We start from the raw sequence: 17,976 nt of genomic DNA on the forward strand, positions 1-17,976 counted from the left end.
ATATCATTCTCTTCTCATTTAAACACAGTGAAATTGGGTGGAGTCATGAGACACTACTACAGTCACCTGACACTGGTACTGTCACCTGACACTAGTACAGTCATGTGACACTACTACAGTCACATGACACTGGTACAGTCATGTCACATGACAAATCACACCACAGTATGGAGACTCTAGCTTACTTCTCAATGATGTCATTGATGGTCTCCAGCTCTTCTTCTGCTTCAGTGCAGGCATCCACCAGGTGCTTCAAGTCCCTTTCCTGAACGATCTGCACATATTGGATCTGTGAGGGCAGAAAAGAACAGAAAGACACCATGGGGTGTCAGAGTAAAGCTTACAAGGCGTGGTCAGACTGGCAAAAGATAGAGAAGATTCAGTTTGTGATCTATACAATCTCAAAGTTTTGCCAGTGTGCCCTCAAACTTCCCGCGAAACTTCTTGCAAAACTTCTCGCGAAATTCCACATCCATCTACGAATATTTCCCTCCCCCCCATCAAACTTCTCGATTTGTTTGCGGGCGGTGTCTACAAAGCGCATGACCAGTCATGTACGAATGTGAATTGCTACATCACAATCACTAGCCATCGGACGGCACGCTCTTTCTCCGCGATGTTAAACTTCTCGATCTTTTGCCAGTCTGACCGCGCCTTATATGTGATGTTAGCACTCTCCACACTTATTCTTGTCAATCTTCCATCAGTTTCCTGGTCTATTTTATTTCATAAATGACAACAAAACCTGTAAAATAAATGTTTGAGTGACAAATTTTTTTTCCCTCACGAGGCTTCCTTGACCAAAAATGGCTTCTCGAGCACAAGATAGTACATCAGAGTTAGATAAAGGAATTACAATAGTGTGCTGCACGAGTTGTTAGATACATGTATTTCAACAAGTGACATTGTAATCCTCAGACAGTTTAGACTAGAACATTTACATCAAAGAGTGTATTGACGGTATTGATGGCACTGACAAAAAAAAAAACCCAAACAAAAACATGACATGTTTAACCCTTTAGTCAGGTATAATGAATTATTTGTGTTTTGAATTTGGCAGAATCAAAGAGATAAACTATATCAATACACATATAATTATACACTGCAGATGCAATAATAGTCACAAAATTTTATTTTTACATCGCACAAAATACAATCAACTTCTCACAAGTCAATCTCAACAGGACTGAGGAAAATGCATTGACTTAAGGCATAATCGACTTCTGTGTGTACAGAAGAAGAACATACGTAAGACTACATATGTAAATTGTGACTTTACATTTTCACTGACTTCGCTGATTATTCAACACATGCATTAGCGATTTCGGTGGAGTTGACTATAAGTGAAAATGTCCACATTACATACTTTTACAGTAAATGAAGATGGTTGAAGTGAGATTGATGTGAGACAAGGATGGAAAGACGACCTCACCTCTGCCTTCATGGCCCTCTCTTGGAACGCCCTCATCTTCCTCTCCTCCTCCTCCTCCATCTCTCTCCTCAAGGTCTGGTTTGCTACCTCCATCTCCTTCCTCCCCTCTTCAGACTTCTCCAGCTCAGCCTCAAGCTGGTTACATCGATCCTCCGTCCTGCTCAGGTGACCCTCAGAGTCTGCCAGCCTTGCTTCCAGCTCCCGATTCTTCGCCATCAGGTTCTTAGACTGCTGGTACAGGGTCTTGTGCACACTTTTATCTGTCTTTGCACTTTCCTGTGGGCAAGTACACGGGAAAGAAAACTATTCTATATCTAAATATTCTACATCACCTAAAAAAAACCTCTTTCTTGACCCTCTTTGGCATATCATAATTAGATGTAAAACATCCAAAGTCCATGACATTACAATCTAAATTTCCCTAAAGTCAAACTAACTTGCATTCACTCATTCACAGCATACCCTCAACAAAGATTGCCATCTATATTTTTCATACAGCAAAAAAAAAATCACATTTTTCTTTTGTGATTCTAAAAATGAAAAGAAAACAGAAGATATGGGAAAAGCATAAGGCGTGAAAAATCAATTTATTTCATAACTCACAACGTCAGGATCCCACTTCATTTCATCACAAAAAAAGCAGGGTGCTAAACCAGTGAAGTGGTCTACCTACCTATCCACACAAGAGAAAACTGCCAATGATACTGACCCCATGTAGTTCACCCCAGGTGACTAGCAATAGTAAGCAAATGGCATCAACCAAGCACATTGTGTCATACAAAGAATAAGAAAGAGCAGATTCAATGGACCATCAAAAGAAGCGTGATTTTAAAATATACCTTTCTACAAAAGACACAATATACCTTCATGACTTTAGTAAGCTTGGGTTAGGGTTAGCTTTGCATTGGCCAGGCACATGTTATATGACAAGCTAATATATCATCGGCAGAGAATGATAAGGGTGTTGAGTTGTCACTAGAGCCATTGCGATAGTGTTCGAGGCACCTTAATGCCCTTATCATTCTCAACTGATATATATTTGATGTACAGTTGAACCTCTCTTATCCAGCCTCCCTTTCTCCGGATCTCTCTACTATACGGACGCAATCTCGCCGTGATTTTTTTTTTTTTCCCGGGAGGAAAGGGGGATTCCTAACTCCTTGAGAACTCCTACACAAACACACATGAATTACATATTACTTCCAACATGATTAACATACATTACATCAAATTTCCTTCCAAATTGCTTACCTTCAGACATTTTAACATCCCCAAACATCCCCAAATGTAACAATGAAAAGGTTGCAGTATACACATTACTACATGTGGTACTACAATGGGTACAATGGGCTACATCAGTACATGTGTATGTACAGCTGTATCTGTACATGTATTTAAAGCAATGAGTCTCCCGTATCCGGCCAAATCCCTTATCTGGATGAGCCCCGGTCCCGACTTGTCCGGATACGAGAGGTTCAACTGTACTTCATAATATTATCATTATTCTTCTCAATGGAACTATTTCTCATGATTCTGATCAGAATGTCTTTCTACAGTCACTAACCCTTAGATTGGAGATTTCAGCACGAAGCATCTTCTTCTCATTCCCCCAAGTCTCTGTGAGTTGTATATGTGTGTCCTTGAGGGCGCTGTACTCAGTCTGTTTGAACTCCAACTCCCTGAGTCTCCTGTAGAGGGATGAGAATCAACTCGATGCAAAATGGATCTAAATTTCAAACAGCTCCATGCAAGAATCATTATTTGTATGTCGAATGGAATATCAGGAACATGGGAAACACAGATTACAATCATAATTTTCATCCTAAAGATCTACCTTTAACAACAATACAATATCAAACAGGCTGTTAGTGCTGAATACATTCAGTCATTTTTTCCATGGTTTTACAATTATTATAGAAATAAGTCACATTAATCTACACAAACTAAAGTACTCTAATTCTGATAAAAAAGACATCACTAACTTGTTATGGTTGAAATATGTGTCTCTCAAGTAATTTCCTTGAAATGTCCAAGGTTATATACATGTAGTGATTGAAAATAATGGTGGGAATACTCCAAAGTTGTGATTGTACAATGTATGTTGTGATGAATAGCATTCATAAGAGTACAAAGTTTTTTCATAAACTATTAATTTCAAAGACTTAGTTATTTCAGTCTCCATGCTTGTTGATTACGGAGTAACAGATGATCCGTTTTTGTTGTATGAGTATATTCTGTATACAACATATGTTCCGTGGGGTATTTATATGTGACTTTCGTAAGTAGATGTCAGTCTAATCCCGACATAAAAGTCAGGTGCACATGCACATATAGGTACGCAGTACACAGTACATGAACAAGGTGCTTGAAAATACTGCACTATGTTCCTAAATCTAATCACTCACAGAACAATTGGAAGTCCGAATTCACAAAAGACAGAGAAACAGACAAATAAAGAAATAAACAAACACATAACCAGACATATAAACAGTCACATCAAAAAGAAGTATAAAACATACATAATAGAGATACTCACTCTTCATACTGGTAGCATTTCCTAGTCTCTTCCTCCAGTCTCTTCATTAGATCTTTTCTGTTTTGATCTTCCATTCTTTCCTTCTCAAGCACACTATTCTTCAGCTGATCAATCTCATCCTGTGAATAGATCATTTTGTAGTTTGCCATCAATACCGTTGGATACCCATAGTTGTACACGTGTTTGCCTCATTATTGCACATTTATCATGCAAAAGGATTCTCACATGAACAGTAACTCACAAATATTTGGATGCATTATACCCACAGAGCATTACATGCTTCAATCGAGACATACTATAAAGCATAGAAACAGAATCTTTAACCCAACATGCCATTAGTTAATGAATCTTTAAACCTAACAAGCCGTTAGTTAATTAATCTGTTTTATATTCAAAGCTTTGTAGTGTAGGGTTTTAGGTTAAACAGTTTCATAGAGGGGTGGGAATGGTGTCCTAACCTTGAGATGTTGCCTTTCCCCTTTCATGCAGACTTCTCTCCGCGCCAAAAGTTGCCGATCCTGATTGCCTTTTCTCTGTGACAGCTCTAGCTGAATAATGCTCTCTTGCAAAGTTTTCTACATTCACAGAGGAAATGACAAGGTGATTGCCAAATAGTTTGTCTTGCGCAATATGAGACAATGTGGAATTAGTCACATGAAGAGAGAACCCCCCCCCCCCAAATGATGAAATGAAAAGAAATTTGGTATGGATACCAAGTGACTCAAGCTAAATCAATACATGGAATTTCATACCTGTCATCATACATTCATCACTTTTAAATTAAATCAAAATCAAATTTAAATTAAAGTGCCCTGAGCACTGAAAGGTGGACCTTTGCACTATACAAGTAGCCACTATTATTATTACTATTATCATTAAATTGCTAATTAAGGATGCAATATGCAAAATTGTCAGGCCTAATGGGTTTCTCACATTATATCTGCAAGTAAATTTATTCAAGTTTTTTTAATTACTTTTGACATCCATTCAATTTCTTATTGTTTGTATTACATTCTACTTTATTATTTGTTTTGCAAATGCAAAAATCAGAAGATGTGTATGCTAGCATTTAATGGTTACCAACAAATCATACTGAGAGTGATGAGAGGGTAACTGATCATGTCCCTCACAAAGACAACAGAAGAGAAGACCCAGTACATTTATTGCCTTGCCCCCAAAAGGGCAGAGAAGTCTGCACATGTATACACTTGTTATTTCTCAGGACATCCTACGAATACGATTTTGGTTGTGGGTAATTTTCAAAAAATGAAATGAATGACATCCCTCCCCCCCCCAAAAAAAAAAAACAGACAAACAAACAAATGAACAATCAAACAATGTGAAATTTTTATGACAATGAAGATAGAAATATGAGAAAGCTAAAAAAACAATTCTATAGAACACAGGTTGATATGTACAGATACTCAACGAGCAAGTTGTATAATTGAATGCCCCAGGGCCAAAATGAATGCTTCAACTTGATTCGAGGGGTTTCACAAGGGACTTTGCTTGCACTTATGCACAAATTTGAAGCAAGTCTTTAAATAAAAAAAATGCATTTTGCAGCATGAGATTTTGCTTGCTGGAGGTGAAATGTCCCTGGTGATTAAAGGGATGGCATAGCTTTGATTGAGATGGGGCTGCAGGTTTTCAGCTTTTTTGTGAAGTAATGAGAAACCTTTTATGAAATGTGAAAGAGCATGCAATTATAAGGGACTTAAAATTTATTCGATGAAAATTGGTTGTGAAATGCCTTATATATCCAACTAGAAATGTCGCTATGGCGACTGGTATGCCTCCGCCATAATGCATGATTCTCCTAATAGGTACAGATAGTACATACGTGGACAATGTGTGATTACATTTTCACAAAATTGGCAAAATATTAAAACAAGTTTGTCACAAGTTTGTCACAAATGTGTTAAATGTTCACCTTCCTTGACCTAGGTTTAATTGGATGAATAGGAGAGCATGTATTTGGGAGTTAAGGACTTTAACTTGACTTTCACCCATTCATATGTTTATGCATTGAGTTATTTTCAAGGTACGGAGAAAAAGTGCAATTTCTGTATTGAATAGTAAATTGTTACCATTTTCATCTGGCCTTTGACCCTAAAATGCATAAAATAATCACTGTCAGGCAGAACATGCATAAATATGTAGTATGTTTCAAGATAACTTGAGCCACTTCTGAGATATGGAGGAAAAGCTTAGTTCAGCACTTTCACTTGATCTTTGACCTTTTGACCTTTGAGGCAAAAACAAAAGAAAAAAAAAACTTTCCAAAGAATCTCTATTAGGTTATGCATGCATACATCAAGTGTAAAAAATATAATAATCCTGCCAGCATTGCATAAACATGACGGAAATAGTAAAATTTTGAAGTGTTTCCCTTGACCTTTGACCCCTGACCCCATGAACCCTAAATGTTCTAGATAATCACTGCCAGTCAGTACATGTATATATACTATGTTCCATGAAGATACCTTGAATAATTTCCAAGGTACAGAGAAAAAAGGTGAAGTTTTAATATTTGTACTTGACCTTTTGACCTTTGACCTTTGACCTCACGACCCAAACTTTCACCAGAGAATCTTAATTGGGTAATACATGTATACACTAAGATTCAAGAAAATATCTTCAGGCATTGCATAGATATGGTGGAAATAGTGAAATTTTATGTATTTGACCTTGACCTTTTGACCTTTGACCTTGAGCATGTGCACTCAAAAGTTGATAGGCACAACTTCACCCCCTAATACACATACATGCCAAGTTTCATTAGGATACCTCAAAAGGTTTTGATAGTTACCCTGTCCACAAAATTCATTACGGACGGACGGAAGGACGGACGAAGGACGGACGGACGGACAACCCGAAAACATAATGCCTCCGGCACCACTTCGTGGCGGAGGCATAAAAACAAAGGGGTCATTAATAAAAGGTGGGACACACCTTTCAATAGGACTCCTTTGTTTTACTGTTGTGAATATCTCAGCCATTTCAAAACCAACTTTCATATAAAAAAAATTGAATCCCTTCTAGAATTGTATGATCTTTCACATCACATTTCATAAGATGTTTCTCATTATCTCACACACAAAAAAAGTTGGAAACCTGAAGCCCCATCTTGGTGAAAAATTATACTATCCCTTTATCCCAGAAATGGATGCAAATGGGTTCCTTGAGAGGCATGAAATTTGATCATATAGGGGAAACCTGTCAGCAGCAGGTAATTTTTTTTTTTCTGAATTCAAGCCCCACAATTGTCTGTCTTTCACTAGTTCTCTCTGCAAGCACTACAAGGTGTAAGGGTTGGCAGGGAATGGTGGTATTAGATATCCCAACCATTGGTGTCTTTTTGTCAACAGAGGGAGACAAACCCAACTGTCATCACATCCACAAAGGAAAACAGAAATATATGGCAAGCCATTTGCATCAGACAAAACCCTCCCTATAATGTACTACACAAAGCCGACCCAAAAGAGAAGTCACATCTATCAGGCACACGGTTACTCAAGAAAAAACATCCATAAAACACACAAAAAAACCAAAAAAACAAAGTAAAACACACCCAAGACACAACATCCACAAACCACACACAAAAAACAAACAAACAAACAAACGAACAAAAAACAAACACACCCAAGAAACCAAACCAAAGAAACCACATCAAACAAACTATACCCCCAAAACCACGCCCAAGAAACTGCAATCAAGAAACCATACTCACCAAAGCATACCCAATAAACCACACCCAAGAAACCACATCCATCAGAGCACACCTACCTGAAGCTGTTCCATCTCCTGCTCCATCTCAACAACGTCCAGAGTTGTGTTGGTTCCAAAAGTTCTTGTGTTGGTTGCAGGGGAGGGCGGCCTTTTCTCCATCCATGCATTAAACCTCTCCTCGTACATCTGTTTCCAGTAATCCTCTGACCGTGGATTAAGTTTGGCGACTGCACCTTGTGTGTTTTTTTCAGGGGTGGCAGCCACAGCAACAGCCTTGGTGGTTTCTATTGCAGCCACAGTATCAGCCTTGATTGTTTCTGTTGCAGCTATAGCATCATCCATGATCTTTTCTGCATTAGCCACAGCCTGCTCCATCAAACGATCGAAGGTACCAGGCAGAAGACCCATATAACCATGTAAAGATGAATCACTACTGGTATCTTCTTCGTAGGCACTAATGTAAGAACTGACATCAACGGTCTCGATCAAATCTGTTGTAGCCACAGCCTGGTCACCCTCCTGGTCATCAGCCCTGTCACTAAAGGCCAGACTCAAGGCATCATTAACAGGTGTGTCACCACCAGTGTCTTCCTTCTCATCACTGATGCCAGGACTAGACATAGGCAGAAACTCATCAGCCTCAGTCTGATCACCCAGTCTGTCTGTACCGGACACTTCCTCTGGTGGCTTAGTGTCACTGCTGTGGGTGATGGGACTGACACCATCCTCCTTGCTTGCTACTGCTGTGTCCTCAGTTGAAGCACTATTCCCTAATCCTTCTGTGCCCCGGGTAGGACCATCAACAGGAGGCTGACTAGGATCTGTTCTTGGCTCATCACAGGATTCCTCCAGTTTTCTCTCTGAAGTTTGGACACTATCAACATGAGAATAGCCTGAGCTACAACTCTTAACGCTTGTGGTTTTACATGGGTAGGAGTCAACAGATATGGGATTTATTTCGTTGTCCATAGATGAGCAGATTTCTGGCTCACTGCAGCTGGTTTTAGTCGCATCACAGGGGATTGGGGTATCTCTCGTCTCAGAGGATTCCGCAGACGGGAAATCCTGTTCGTGGCTTGATGCTGTAGGGAAGTCTTGTTGAGTGACAGTGGTACCAACATTGTCCTCTTTACTTGGGAGTCCAGGCTGTGAAACATGGCTACCAGGCAGGGGAGGGTCCTCCACAGGAGATGGCATCTCACTGCTGGAGGATGCTGAAAGATGAGCTGGTTGGACATTCTGACTGGCATCTGACTGGCTATCATCTGTGGCATCAATACCATCGCCATGTTCAGATTGAGGCTGTTCTCTTTCTAGAGAACTATCTGGACTGGAGCCATCTTCACTCTGATCCTGGTCCTGCTCCTCTAATATAGCGGTGTCTTCGCCTTTCATCATCTCTGTTGCTGCTATGGTAGCAGATTCCTCTCGAATTTCATTTTTTCCCTCCATTACCATCGTCTCCTGGACACTTTTCTCCTCGACATCATCTGCTTCATTTTCCTCTTTCTCCTCTGTTTCAACCACCTCCTCTACCTCCTCTTTCTCCTCATTTTCCTTCTCTTCTTCCATCTCATCTTCCAACTTGTTCTCCTTCTCTTCCTCCTCTGTCTTCTCCTTGTTCTCCTGATCCCCCTTCTCTTTGTACTCCTCCTCCTCCTCCTCCTCATCATCATCATCACTTTCCACGAAGTCCTCTCTGGAGTGCTCTTTGGAGTTCCAATGGTCCTCCCAATGAAAGTCATCATCATCAATGGCATCAGTCTTCCCAAACTCTGTCTCCATCTCACCCACACTTAATGTCAAAGGACTTGACTCTGCTCCTTCTTCCTCTACAAGTGTGGAATTTGTCGGTGGATCTTGAAGGTCACAAACTTCCTGTTCAGTGTCGGCTTCTTCCAGATCTTCATCATTTTCCTCCTCAGACTCTTCTCCGTCTCCATCACTGTCATCCTCCCTGTCAGATTCATCATCGCTTTCGTCGCTGCTCTCTGCATCATACATGTCATCAAATGAGTCGAGTTGCTGCATGGGTCTGTAACCACCTTCCCTTGGGACAAAAGGCTGAACGTTTGGATCGAGGGAGGAGTTACGGAGGGTTGTGCTTTCTGACATTCCTGAAAGATTGTGCCGACTAGGGTCAGGATCTGCTTCAGCCAGCTCACGACATATTCGCTCATCCCGTAAGAGGCCGGCATACCTGCCTACGAGCACAATATCCTGAGCACGACACAGGAAGGTCTCTAGCCCTCCTTCCTTTAGGATGAGCTTCTTATGTTCAAAGGGCAGCTTTATGAACCACGCTATCAGGATGGGGTCTTTCAGGTGAAGGGGACCATGGGACTCAAACAAATCCTTCAAATTCCTGAAAGAAAGGATTGCACACAAAAGAAGGTTTCTCTTCAAACAAAAAGTTTCTGACGCCATGAACAATGTACAAAGATCCACTATTACAAGAGTTTGAATATCAAACAATATGTGGCACCTCTTGCCTTGGCTTACAACCACAAATGAAATCACTCAATGTAATGTAAAGTGCCAAAAGCAAAAAAGAAAATAAAATGCTAGAGATTTTAAAAGAAACGGGCAAACAATAACTTTATCACTGCACTGGTGATTATCAAAGAGTGAATGTCATAAAGCAACTAGAGCAATAAGTGTTGCAAGCAGTCCCTGTCTCTGCGATGATTACTGTGTATTTGATATTTTTGGTCATTCTCTCTGGTTTTAGAAATTATAGTTACAGACATGATTCTGTAACAGAAGAGGAAGAATGAAATGTTAATTCATCAAATTCATTTAGATAGTGCATCTTTATTTACATACACAAAAAACTTCCTTGTGACAGTGCAACTCTACAATGGTACTAAGACACAACGGACTTGCAAGTTAACAACTCTCTATTACTTCTGCTATGACTTAAATGTGCAAAGAAACTTCATTATTAGAGCACTCAATCAGGGCTCGACATTGACTTTTTGTCTGGGGGCACGTTTGGGACACTACAATCATCAAATCTAAAATTTTGGTGGCCTGGAAAGATATGAAGTGGCCCGAAATAAAAGCAAAAGTAATAATTCATTTGGAATTTAGGTTGCGGGATCGGTTCACCACTAGATAAATTTGGGGGTCTGACACCAATTTTAGTGGCCCCAGGACACAGCTAATGTCGAGCCCTGACTTAACACATGCTGCAATTTTTTTGCAACTGATTGACAAATTGCCCTACATCGACGCAAGAATTTAATGAATTTGGACATGCCACAAACTAGCTCAATTTGCAACACAGATGTCAATTACATTTATTTAAATCCTCATTTTCTATAAATGCAATGTCACTACTCCATATCATCTGTATTCTACTATGGCCTTATTAGTTTGAACATGTGGTACTACCAGTAAATGTTCTCAAAGATGATGTGCAAGACGTTCTCATATAACTGTCTTCATAATGGCATGCAGCTGTTATTTACACATGCAGAATCAAACGTACAGTTAAAGACCTTGAGTAATTTGAAAGTCTCACAAATAACTATGCATTACATCAAATTTTAGTCCCTACAGCTGATTCAAACTCTTCTGCCTTGTAGATGGAGGCAGTGACTGCGAGAGTGCATTTAGAAAGAATCATTCACTATAAAGGTTAGCCTTGACCGTTTATCTACAGATCTAAATTAGTACAGAAAAGCTAGAAAACAGCTAACGTTATAAGTTCCTCAGTGTCTTTTACGATTGACAATAAAAGATAAAGGCACATCCTTGTTAAATTAGCAAGTCACACACAGATGTTGCCAATACCTGTAAATTAACATGTTTAACCTGTTAGAAAAGTCCCAAGTATACTCAGGCAGATGTCTATGGGAAACATGTTATACAGTGGACTCAAGTTATAATGAAGTCCTCGGGACCGGCAGTTTTCTTTCATTACATCGAAAATTTGTTTTAACTGAACTAAATAAACAATAAAAAACATAGAGCCTATTGTGTTGCAGCCTAAATTTTTACTTCCTTGTACTAAACCGGAATTTCGTTACAACTGTGTTCGTTATAACGGGAGTGCACAGTAGCAAAATCAGCTTGTCCTTGACAGGTTTAGGTTAGTTCAAAATATTCAAACATCAAGTCTAATTGCACTTCCACAGCAGTACCAGTATCGGGTGGCCTCCAACTTAAAACAACCCTGGAAATAATATCCTCACCTCCCCCCCCCCCCCTGCTTTAAAAGAAAGAAAGAAAAAATCTGTGAATGATCTATCACATGGACAGTATGCACATTGTCCTATCACCTCTGTGCTGTGAATGTTAGTGCATTTACCCTGTAGTTTGGGTAAGTGTGCAACTCATTAAAGATGAACTCCTCTCCAGCCTTTATTGCATAGAGAGAATGATTTATCTCACACTCTACACATATAGTAACACAAACTTACACAAACTTACATCATAGCAATGACCTACAAAGAATTATGACTTGGATCACACTTTAAAGCCTTTGTAGAAGACTAGCCATAATGCACAGAACTGTGAGAGTTGCTCAGCAAGTTCATTACTTCTCAGAAAAAAGGTAACATGAGTAGATCAAAGCCTCAGATTTTCAAGCGACTTTCAAATACATAATTGTGCCTATAGATAATTCGCACCCTACCCTTACAACATATTAGAATGTATGGAATAAATGACAAGACATTTTAATTACAAGGAGACAAGTACAATGTTAATATGTTACCACATAACACAAAACAAACACATTGGCTGCCTATGAGGGAGTGGTTATATACATTATGAACATACATGTATACACAAAATATAATCTAATCTATTAAAATATAATCTGATATAATCTTATTTTGCATAAACACATGATTATTTGTGCACTCTCTGGCATTAGAATCTGCATTCATTCTATTTGGTAGATAAAAGAATAATACTATGCTATTAAACAATACGTCATAAAGCTGAACAGAGGTAAAATGATTATCGCCAAGCAGGGCAGCTACCAAGGAAGGAATGTGTTTCCCAGTTGGTATGCCCTTGCCATGAACTCTCTGCTGTAGTCACTTTGGCTCATTTTGCTAACAATTCTTGATGCTAGCAACATAAACAAGCAATAAGTTTTCCTGTTTCCTTCCGGTAAAAATGTTTTTAACCCTTAATGGGCTTCATTCACAAATTTGCACACAGGCTGCAGGGGAAACAGGATTTCCGTAAAAGGGAGGCGCCTTTACAGAATTAAAGGGGGGCACAAGAGCCCCCCCATTTTTTTCTTTTTCTTTCTTTTGTTTTAACAAGAAAGAAAAAGGGGGCACAAGCCCGGTGCGCCCCCCTCTGGATCTGCCACTGGGCTGAAGTTCTTTCTTTGCCGATTAGCACATCATCTTGAACTACTTGTCAGTGAATAGCGATTACCTGATCGCCTTAACCCTATTCTAATTGGGGGGGGGGGGGGGGTCAAATTGACCCCCCCCCCCCAGTAAAAACTTGGTCTCAAATAGCCCAGTTAGAATAGGGTTAATTCCATCAATCGCTATGCCTTTCCTGTTGGACTGAGGCACACTGATACACCTGACTGTGCTTGTTTAAGGCTACAATTTAGGATCGATTACTGAATGTAGATAAAAAAGTTTGGTTTGTTGGGCTAAGTCCATGGGCACATAAATGGTTAAACATATACATTAATACACTGCACAAAACAACTTGAAAGAAACAACAAAGACACATTACATTTTACATACTGTACAAAACTTAATTTTCTGTGTTACATAGCATCTACTGCAGTTATTCTTGTAAAAGGTGCCTTTTAAAAATAAACATTTCAGATACCATTTTTTACTGATTCTTGATTTCAGTAGGTACAACTCTCCATGACCACCCTCCTTCATCAAATATCTTTTTTCTTTGCCCTCATATCATAACCTTTTGAATGCATGCTTCAACCAGAAATCCTTGATCTTGACCCTGAACCTCAAGGAAACATTTTTAACCCCCTTTAATCAAAGGAAATATTTCCCAATACATTTGTAAGCTCTCACCTACATCACTCTAGTCAGACTTTACTAGCTGAACTTGGAAAAGAATATTCTTAGCAAGGTTTGGGGACCTTTAAATTTGAAGCGTCAATTTTTACCAATATGGTTCTGCTGTGATGCTCACTTGAACAATGCCCCCCCCCCCCCCACTTCCATGACACCTCATGAGACACCCACTAAACTATTGTAACTAATGACAAAGGAACTCTATGAACAACATATTTCCTCTAGAAACCTTGCAACATTCATAACGTTGGTTCCATCTGTGATATATACGAAGCGTGTCTCTGAGATGCCAGGCTCATGTACGGTAGTATCTGGTTGATGGTACAATGGTAGAGTGATTTGATTAGCCCCCTAGAGGCAGCTCCTGCAAACGGGTGAATATCATCGGCCCACAGGGCGAGGGAGGGCCAGTTTATACCCTGGCCTCAGCCCTAGGACCACCTGTCGTGGTAGTACTCACAGGTAGAGTGCCATCCTCCGGCTCTCCTCCTCCTCTTCATCCTCCTCCTTGGAGACACCAAACGATGCCTCAAGGTTAGCAGCTGCTTCCTTGAGGTGCTCCGGGATGGCGAAGGGCCGGTCTTCAGGCAGTGACACCGCTAACGTTGACTGCCATTTTCTGCAGATTTGAAGTCAAGGTAAGACAATAATTATACACACTGATTGTAACCAGGGAAACATGTACTTCTGGCATCTATCGCTAGAAACAAAAAAGATTAATAAACCGCCCTTAGGACAGAAGATGGATTGACATAAAGAAGTCTGCATGTCTCTCAAGAGAATACTATCGGTACAATTTGTACTCTACAAGTGTCACACATCACAGAAAAAATGTCAAACAGACTGGATCACAAGGCTAGTAAACACACCTGTTGATGTTCTCCAACTCCTCAGCGTTCTCTGCTCCATACAGACGTCTATTCTCCTCCTCAAACTGGAAAGCCATCAGCTCATTGATGTCATTCACCTGGAGTGGTTGAATATGAAGGAAAGCCAACATGCAAACGAGAAATAATAACCACTATAAACCCATCTGCACAAAGCACATCAAAAATATGAATACCTAAGAATGTGGCTTATACATCAGGGCAATTGTTCTTAAATAAATCAAGACATCTAAAAATCTTGGTTCTACAAAATACTGAAGTAATCAATTTTCATCTTTTTGTTGACCAGCATACAAGGATCTATTGTAAGGTCTATCCTGGCTATGAAGACCAAATCAGCAAGGCTTAATTCAGCATCCATCATGTCAAGATTTATTTATGTTTGAACTTAATATCATTCTTGTATACAACAGTCCATCACTCATTTCAATCAGAGAAGAGTTGAACCCTTCTCACACAATTTAATCAACTCAGAAACTGATGCACTGTCTTGTTCCCCTTCTTACACTCAAAGAGTGACTAAACTGCTACAGGCTTGAGTCACACTAAAATCATAAATGTACACCATTTCTGTTAGGGGAAGCAATGTTTTTTTTAATAGAGTTGTTGATTTCTCTTATGTCAGCTGACTCACAAAATTCTCAAAATAACAACACCATAAAATATATGCCACATACAGTATACAAAGAAATCAAATTGTGCAACCATAAAGGGACTGTACAGTACTGGTTGAGGTAGGGATTCATGTTTTGAACATTCCTAAGTGAGATAATGAAAAGCGTCTTATGAAATATGAAAGAGCATGTAATTTTAAGGATTCAACGTTTATTTGATGAAAATTGGTTTTCAAATGGCTGAGATATCCAAAAAAGTGTTAATAATAAAAGGCGACATGCCACAACTTTATTAAGATCTCTCTGTTTCATCTTGTTTTTGGATATCTCAGCCATTTCAAAACCTTTTTTCATCGAATAAACTTTTGATACCCCTTAGAACTGCATGCTCTTTGACATCTCATAGAGTGGTTTCTGAATATCTCGCAAAACGTTAAAAGCTAAATCTTCACCTCGACCAGAACTGTACACACCCTATAACAGGCACAAGATATAATCCTTGACTCCAGTTTACTTACCGGTCTGTACTTCTTGGGCTTACTTTTCGACTTTTTGGGCTGCAAAAAAGGAAAAAGAAATGAAAAGGTGGTCATGTTCACTCCAGTATGAAGAATTCCTACCTTTAACAGTCATCAGAATGAGGGTTGACTACTTATATGACTGATTGGGGAGAATTGTTAGGGAGATGCTAGGTGCTTCTACTTAATTCATTTCCATTTTGTTCCATTTATTACAACAGTGGTTACACCCTGCCAGTCCAGACTTTTCTGAATTCACACTCAACCCCACACATTAAGACACATCTGCAATCACAACCCATAACCTTTCACTCTAGCTTGAGTCAAAATCTTTAAGGTTCAAGCTCTACACTAAACCTGTATGGACAGTCACAACCCAAGCAAATCTTAAACCACCCACAATTTTATCCCTCTGTGCCAATCTCAATCCCCTTTTCCTTACACTACTACCAATCCCAACTCGGATCTTGATATCTACCTCTAATTCTACATCCACACTCTCAATCCTTACCTTTAGTCTGTCAAATCCCCCCCATCAAATCCAAATCCAGCCCTGATAACAAACTCACATGTTCTATTCTCACCACCAGTCTGAATCTCAACTCCCATTCCTAATCCAAACCTTTACTGCTGAGCCTCACTCTACTCTTTAAACTACAGCAATAATCTTACATTCCAAACCTCCAGCTTTATCCTACGCACAATTCCAACTCTGACTCCAATTCCTTATCCTAACCCAAAGAAGTAATCCCAAACCACCTGAAGTCATGTCTCTGGGCAGAATACAGAATAATAATAATAATAATAATTGCATTTATATGGCTCTTCATACTGACGTTTCTAAGCGCACTTTGCTACTCATACAAATAGACTAGAAAACGCAATAACATTAACAAAATCAGCGTTAACAGTAACAAAAGAAGAAGAAAAAAAAATTACAACTGACTAAACAGGTGAGTTTTAAGAAAAATTTAAGAATAAAAGTAACTGTAAAGAATAGAGCATCCCATAGACTGGACAGACATGGAAACAATGACAGACAAGAAATACCTTCTCCTCTTCAATAATATCATCTCTCTTCAAGACATAGGTGGCCTCAGGCTTTGGCTCCAAGTCTTCTTCCCCTCCCACTGCTCCGCCCACAGCTCCGCCCACAGCTCCGCCCACAGCTCCACCCTCCGCTCCGCCCACCGTCCCAGCTTCCAGGGTAGACTGGTTCTTGCTGCTATCAGAGGAATGGGTGCTGTCAGCATCAGAGACCGTCCGCACCCTTGAAACCTGAGATGGCTTACCGGTATCACCTGACGGGGATAAAGACAGATCATTCATCATCTGATACAAGTATGGTTACCATGGTTACCAACAGATTTCTACTACAACACTCCATGAGCTCACAGGAGCTTTAAGATCTAGTATCAGGGTACTTGTCCTACCATGCTAAATTATTTGGAAGTAGAAATTATACGTGAGATTTGTGCTTCCTCTGAAACAAGGGAACCACTCTTGGTTACTACAATCTCACTGAGATGCACACAGCTTGGATTGATATGTTGATGAACAGAGAACACATCTCACACAAATATATATTGTATACCACGTATCTAAGACAAAGGGCTAAAGGGACATTCATTTTCAAGACAAATAGACAGCATGTGAATGGAGAAAAAGGTTTAACAAAGACAGATTGGAAGCAGCTAGAAGATAAAACACTAAAAAATTGGGAGGCAATGGAGAAATGAACAAATAAGTCCTAGAGCCATTTGACTGCAGTTCATGGTTGAAATCATATTCCAGCATATGAAAAGCCAATTTGTCATATTCAGAGGAAGTTGATTGATACTTGTGTATTCATTTGTAACATTCTCCTCACAAAAGAAATCCTTTAACAATGTGCTTCTGTTCATCATACCAAATTACAGTCATCTCTCTTTCTCTCCTTACAATCAAATCATACTATCCTTGGACATTCTAACACTTGTGAAGCCATTTTGTCAAATTTAGAGGAAGTTCATTGACAGCTGAAGTAACTGTTCAGAAATGACATTTTCTGCCATGGTCAATGACCTTTGGCCCAATCCTCTTGTAAGATTTCAGTAAGGGAAGCTATCAAGAGAAAATGAGAGAGGGAGAGGGCAGGAAAGAACAGACTGCAATGACTGCACCATGAAAATAATACAAACTGGTGTAAAGACATGTACAGAGGAGAGTGAAGACACACATAGAGACCA

At 39.6% G+C, this 17,976-nt stretch overlaps 1 protein-coding gene across 1 annotated transcript in view; it reads right to left on the reverse strand.

Moving 5' to 3' along the window:
• Positions 1–17,976, reverse strand: part of LOC139719675 (uncharacterized) — a 72,804-nt gene that overhangs the window by 11,257 nt on the left and 43,571 nt on the right. Inside the window, exons 21-30 of the mRNA XM_071631073.1 lie at positions 16,799–16,878; positions 15,749–15,787; positions 14,599–14,750; positions 14,190–14,348; positions 7,758–10,065; positions 4,427–4,543; positions 3,969–4,087; positions 2,997–3,120; positions 1,433–1,708; positions 186–289 (exon numbers count right to left, since the gene is read on the reverse strand). Of these exons, the coding sequence (XP_071487174.1) occupies positions 186–289; positions 1,433–1,708; positions 2,997–3,120; positions 3,969–4,087; positions 4,427–4,543; positions 7,758–10,065; positions 14,190–14,348; positions 14,599–14,750; positions 15,749–15,787; positions 16,799–16,878 (3,478 nt within the window). The remainder of the gene's footprint in view (positions 1–185; positions 290–1,432; positions 1,709–2,996; positions 3,121–3,968; positions 4,088–4,426; positions 4,544–7,757; positions 10,066–14,189; positions 14,349–14,598; positions 14,751–15,748; positions 15,788–16,798; positions 16,879–17,976) is intronic.

The sequence above is a fragment of the Diadema antillarum genome, unplaced genomic scaffold (genome assembly GCF_040938485.1).
Source record: "Diadema antillarum isolate AM-2024a unplaced genomic scaffold, OU_Dant_1.0 scf00000113, whole genome shotgun sequence".
Classification (NCBI taxonomy): Eukaryota; Metazoa; Echinodermata; class Echinoidea; order Diadematoida; family Diadematidae; genus Diadema; species Diadema antillarum.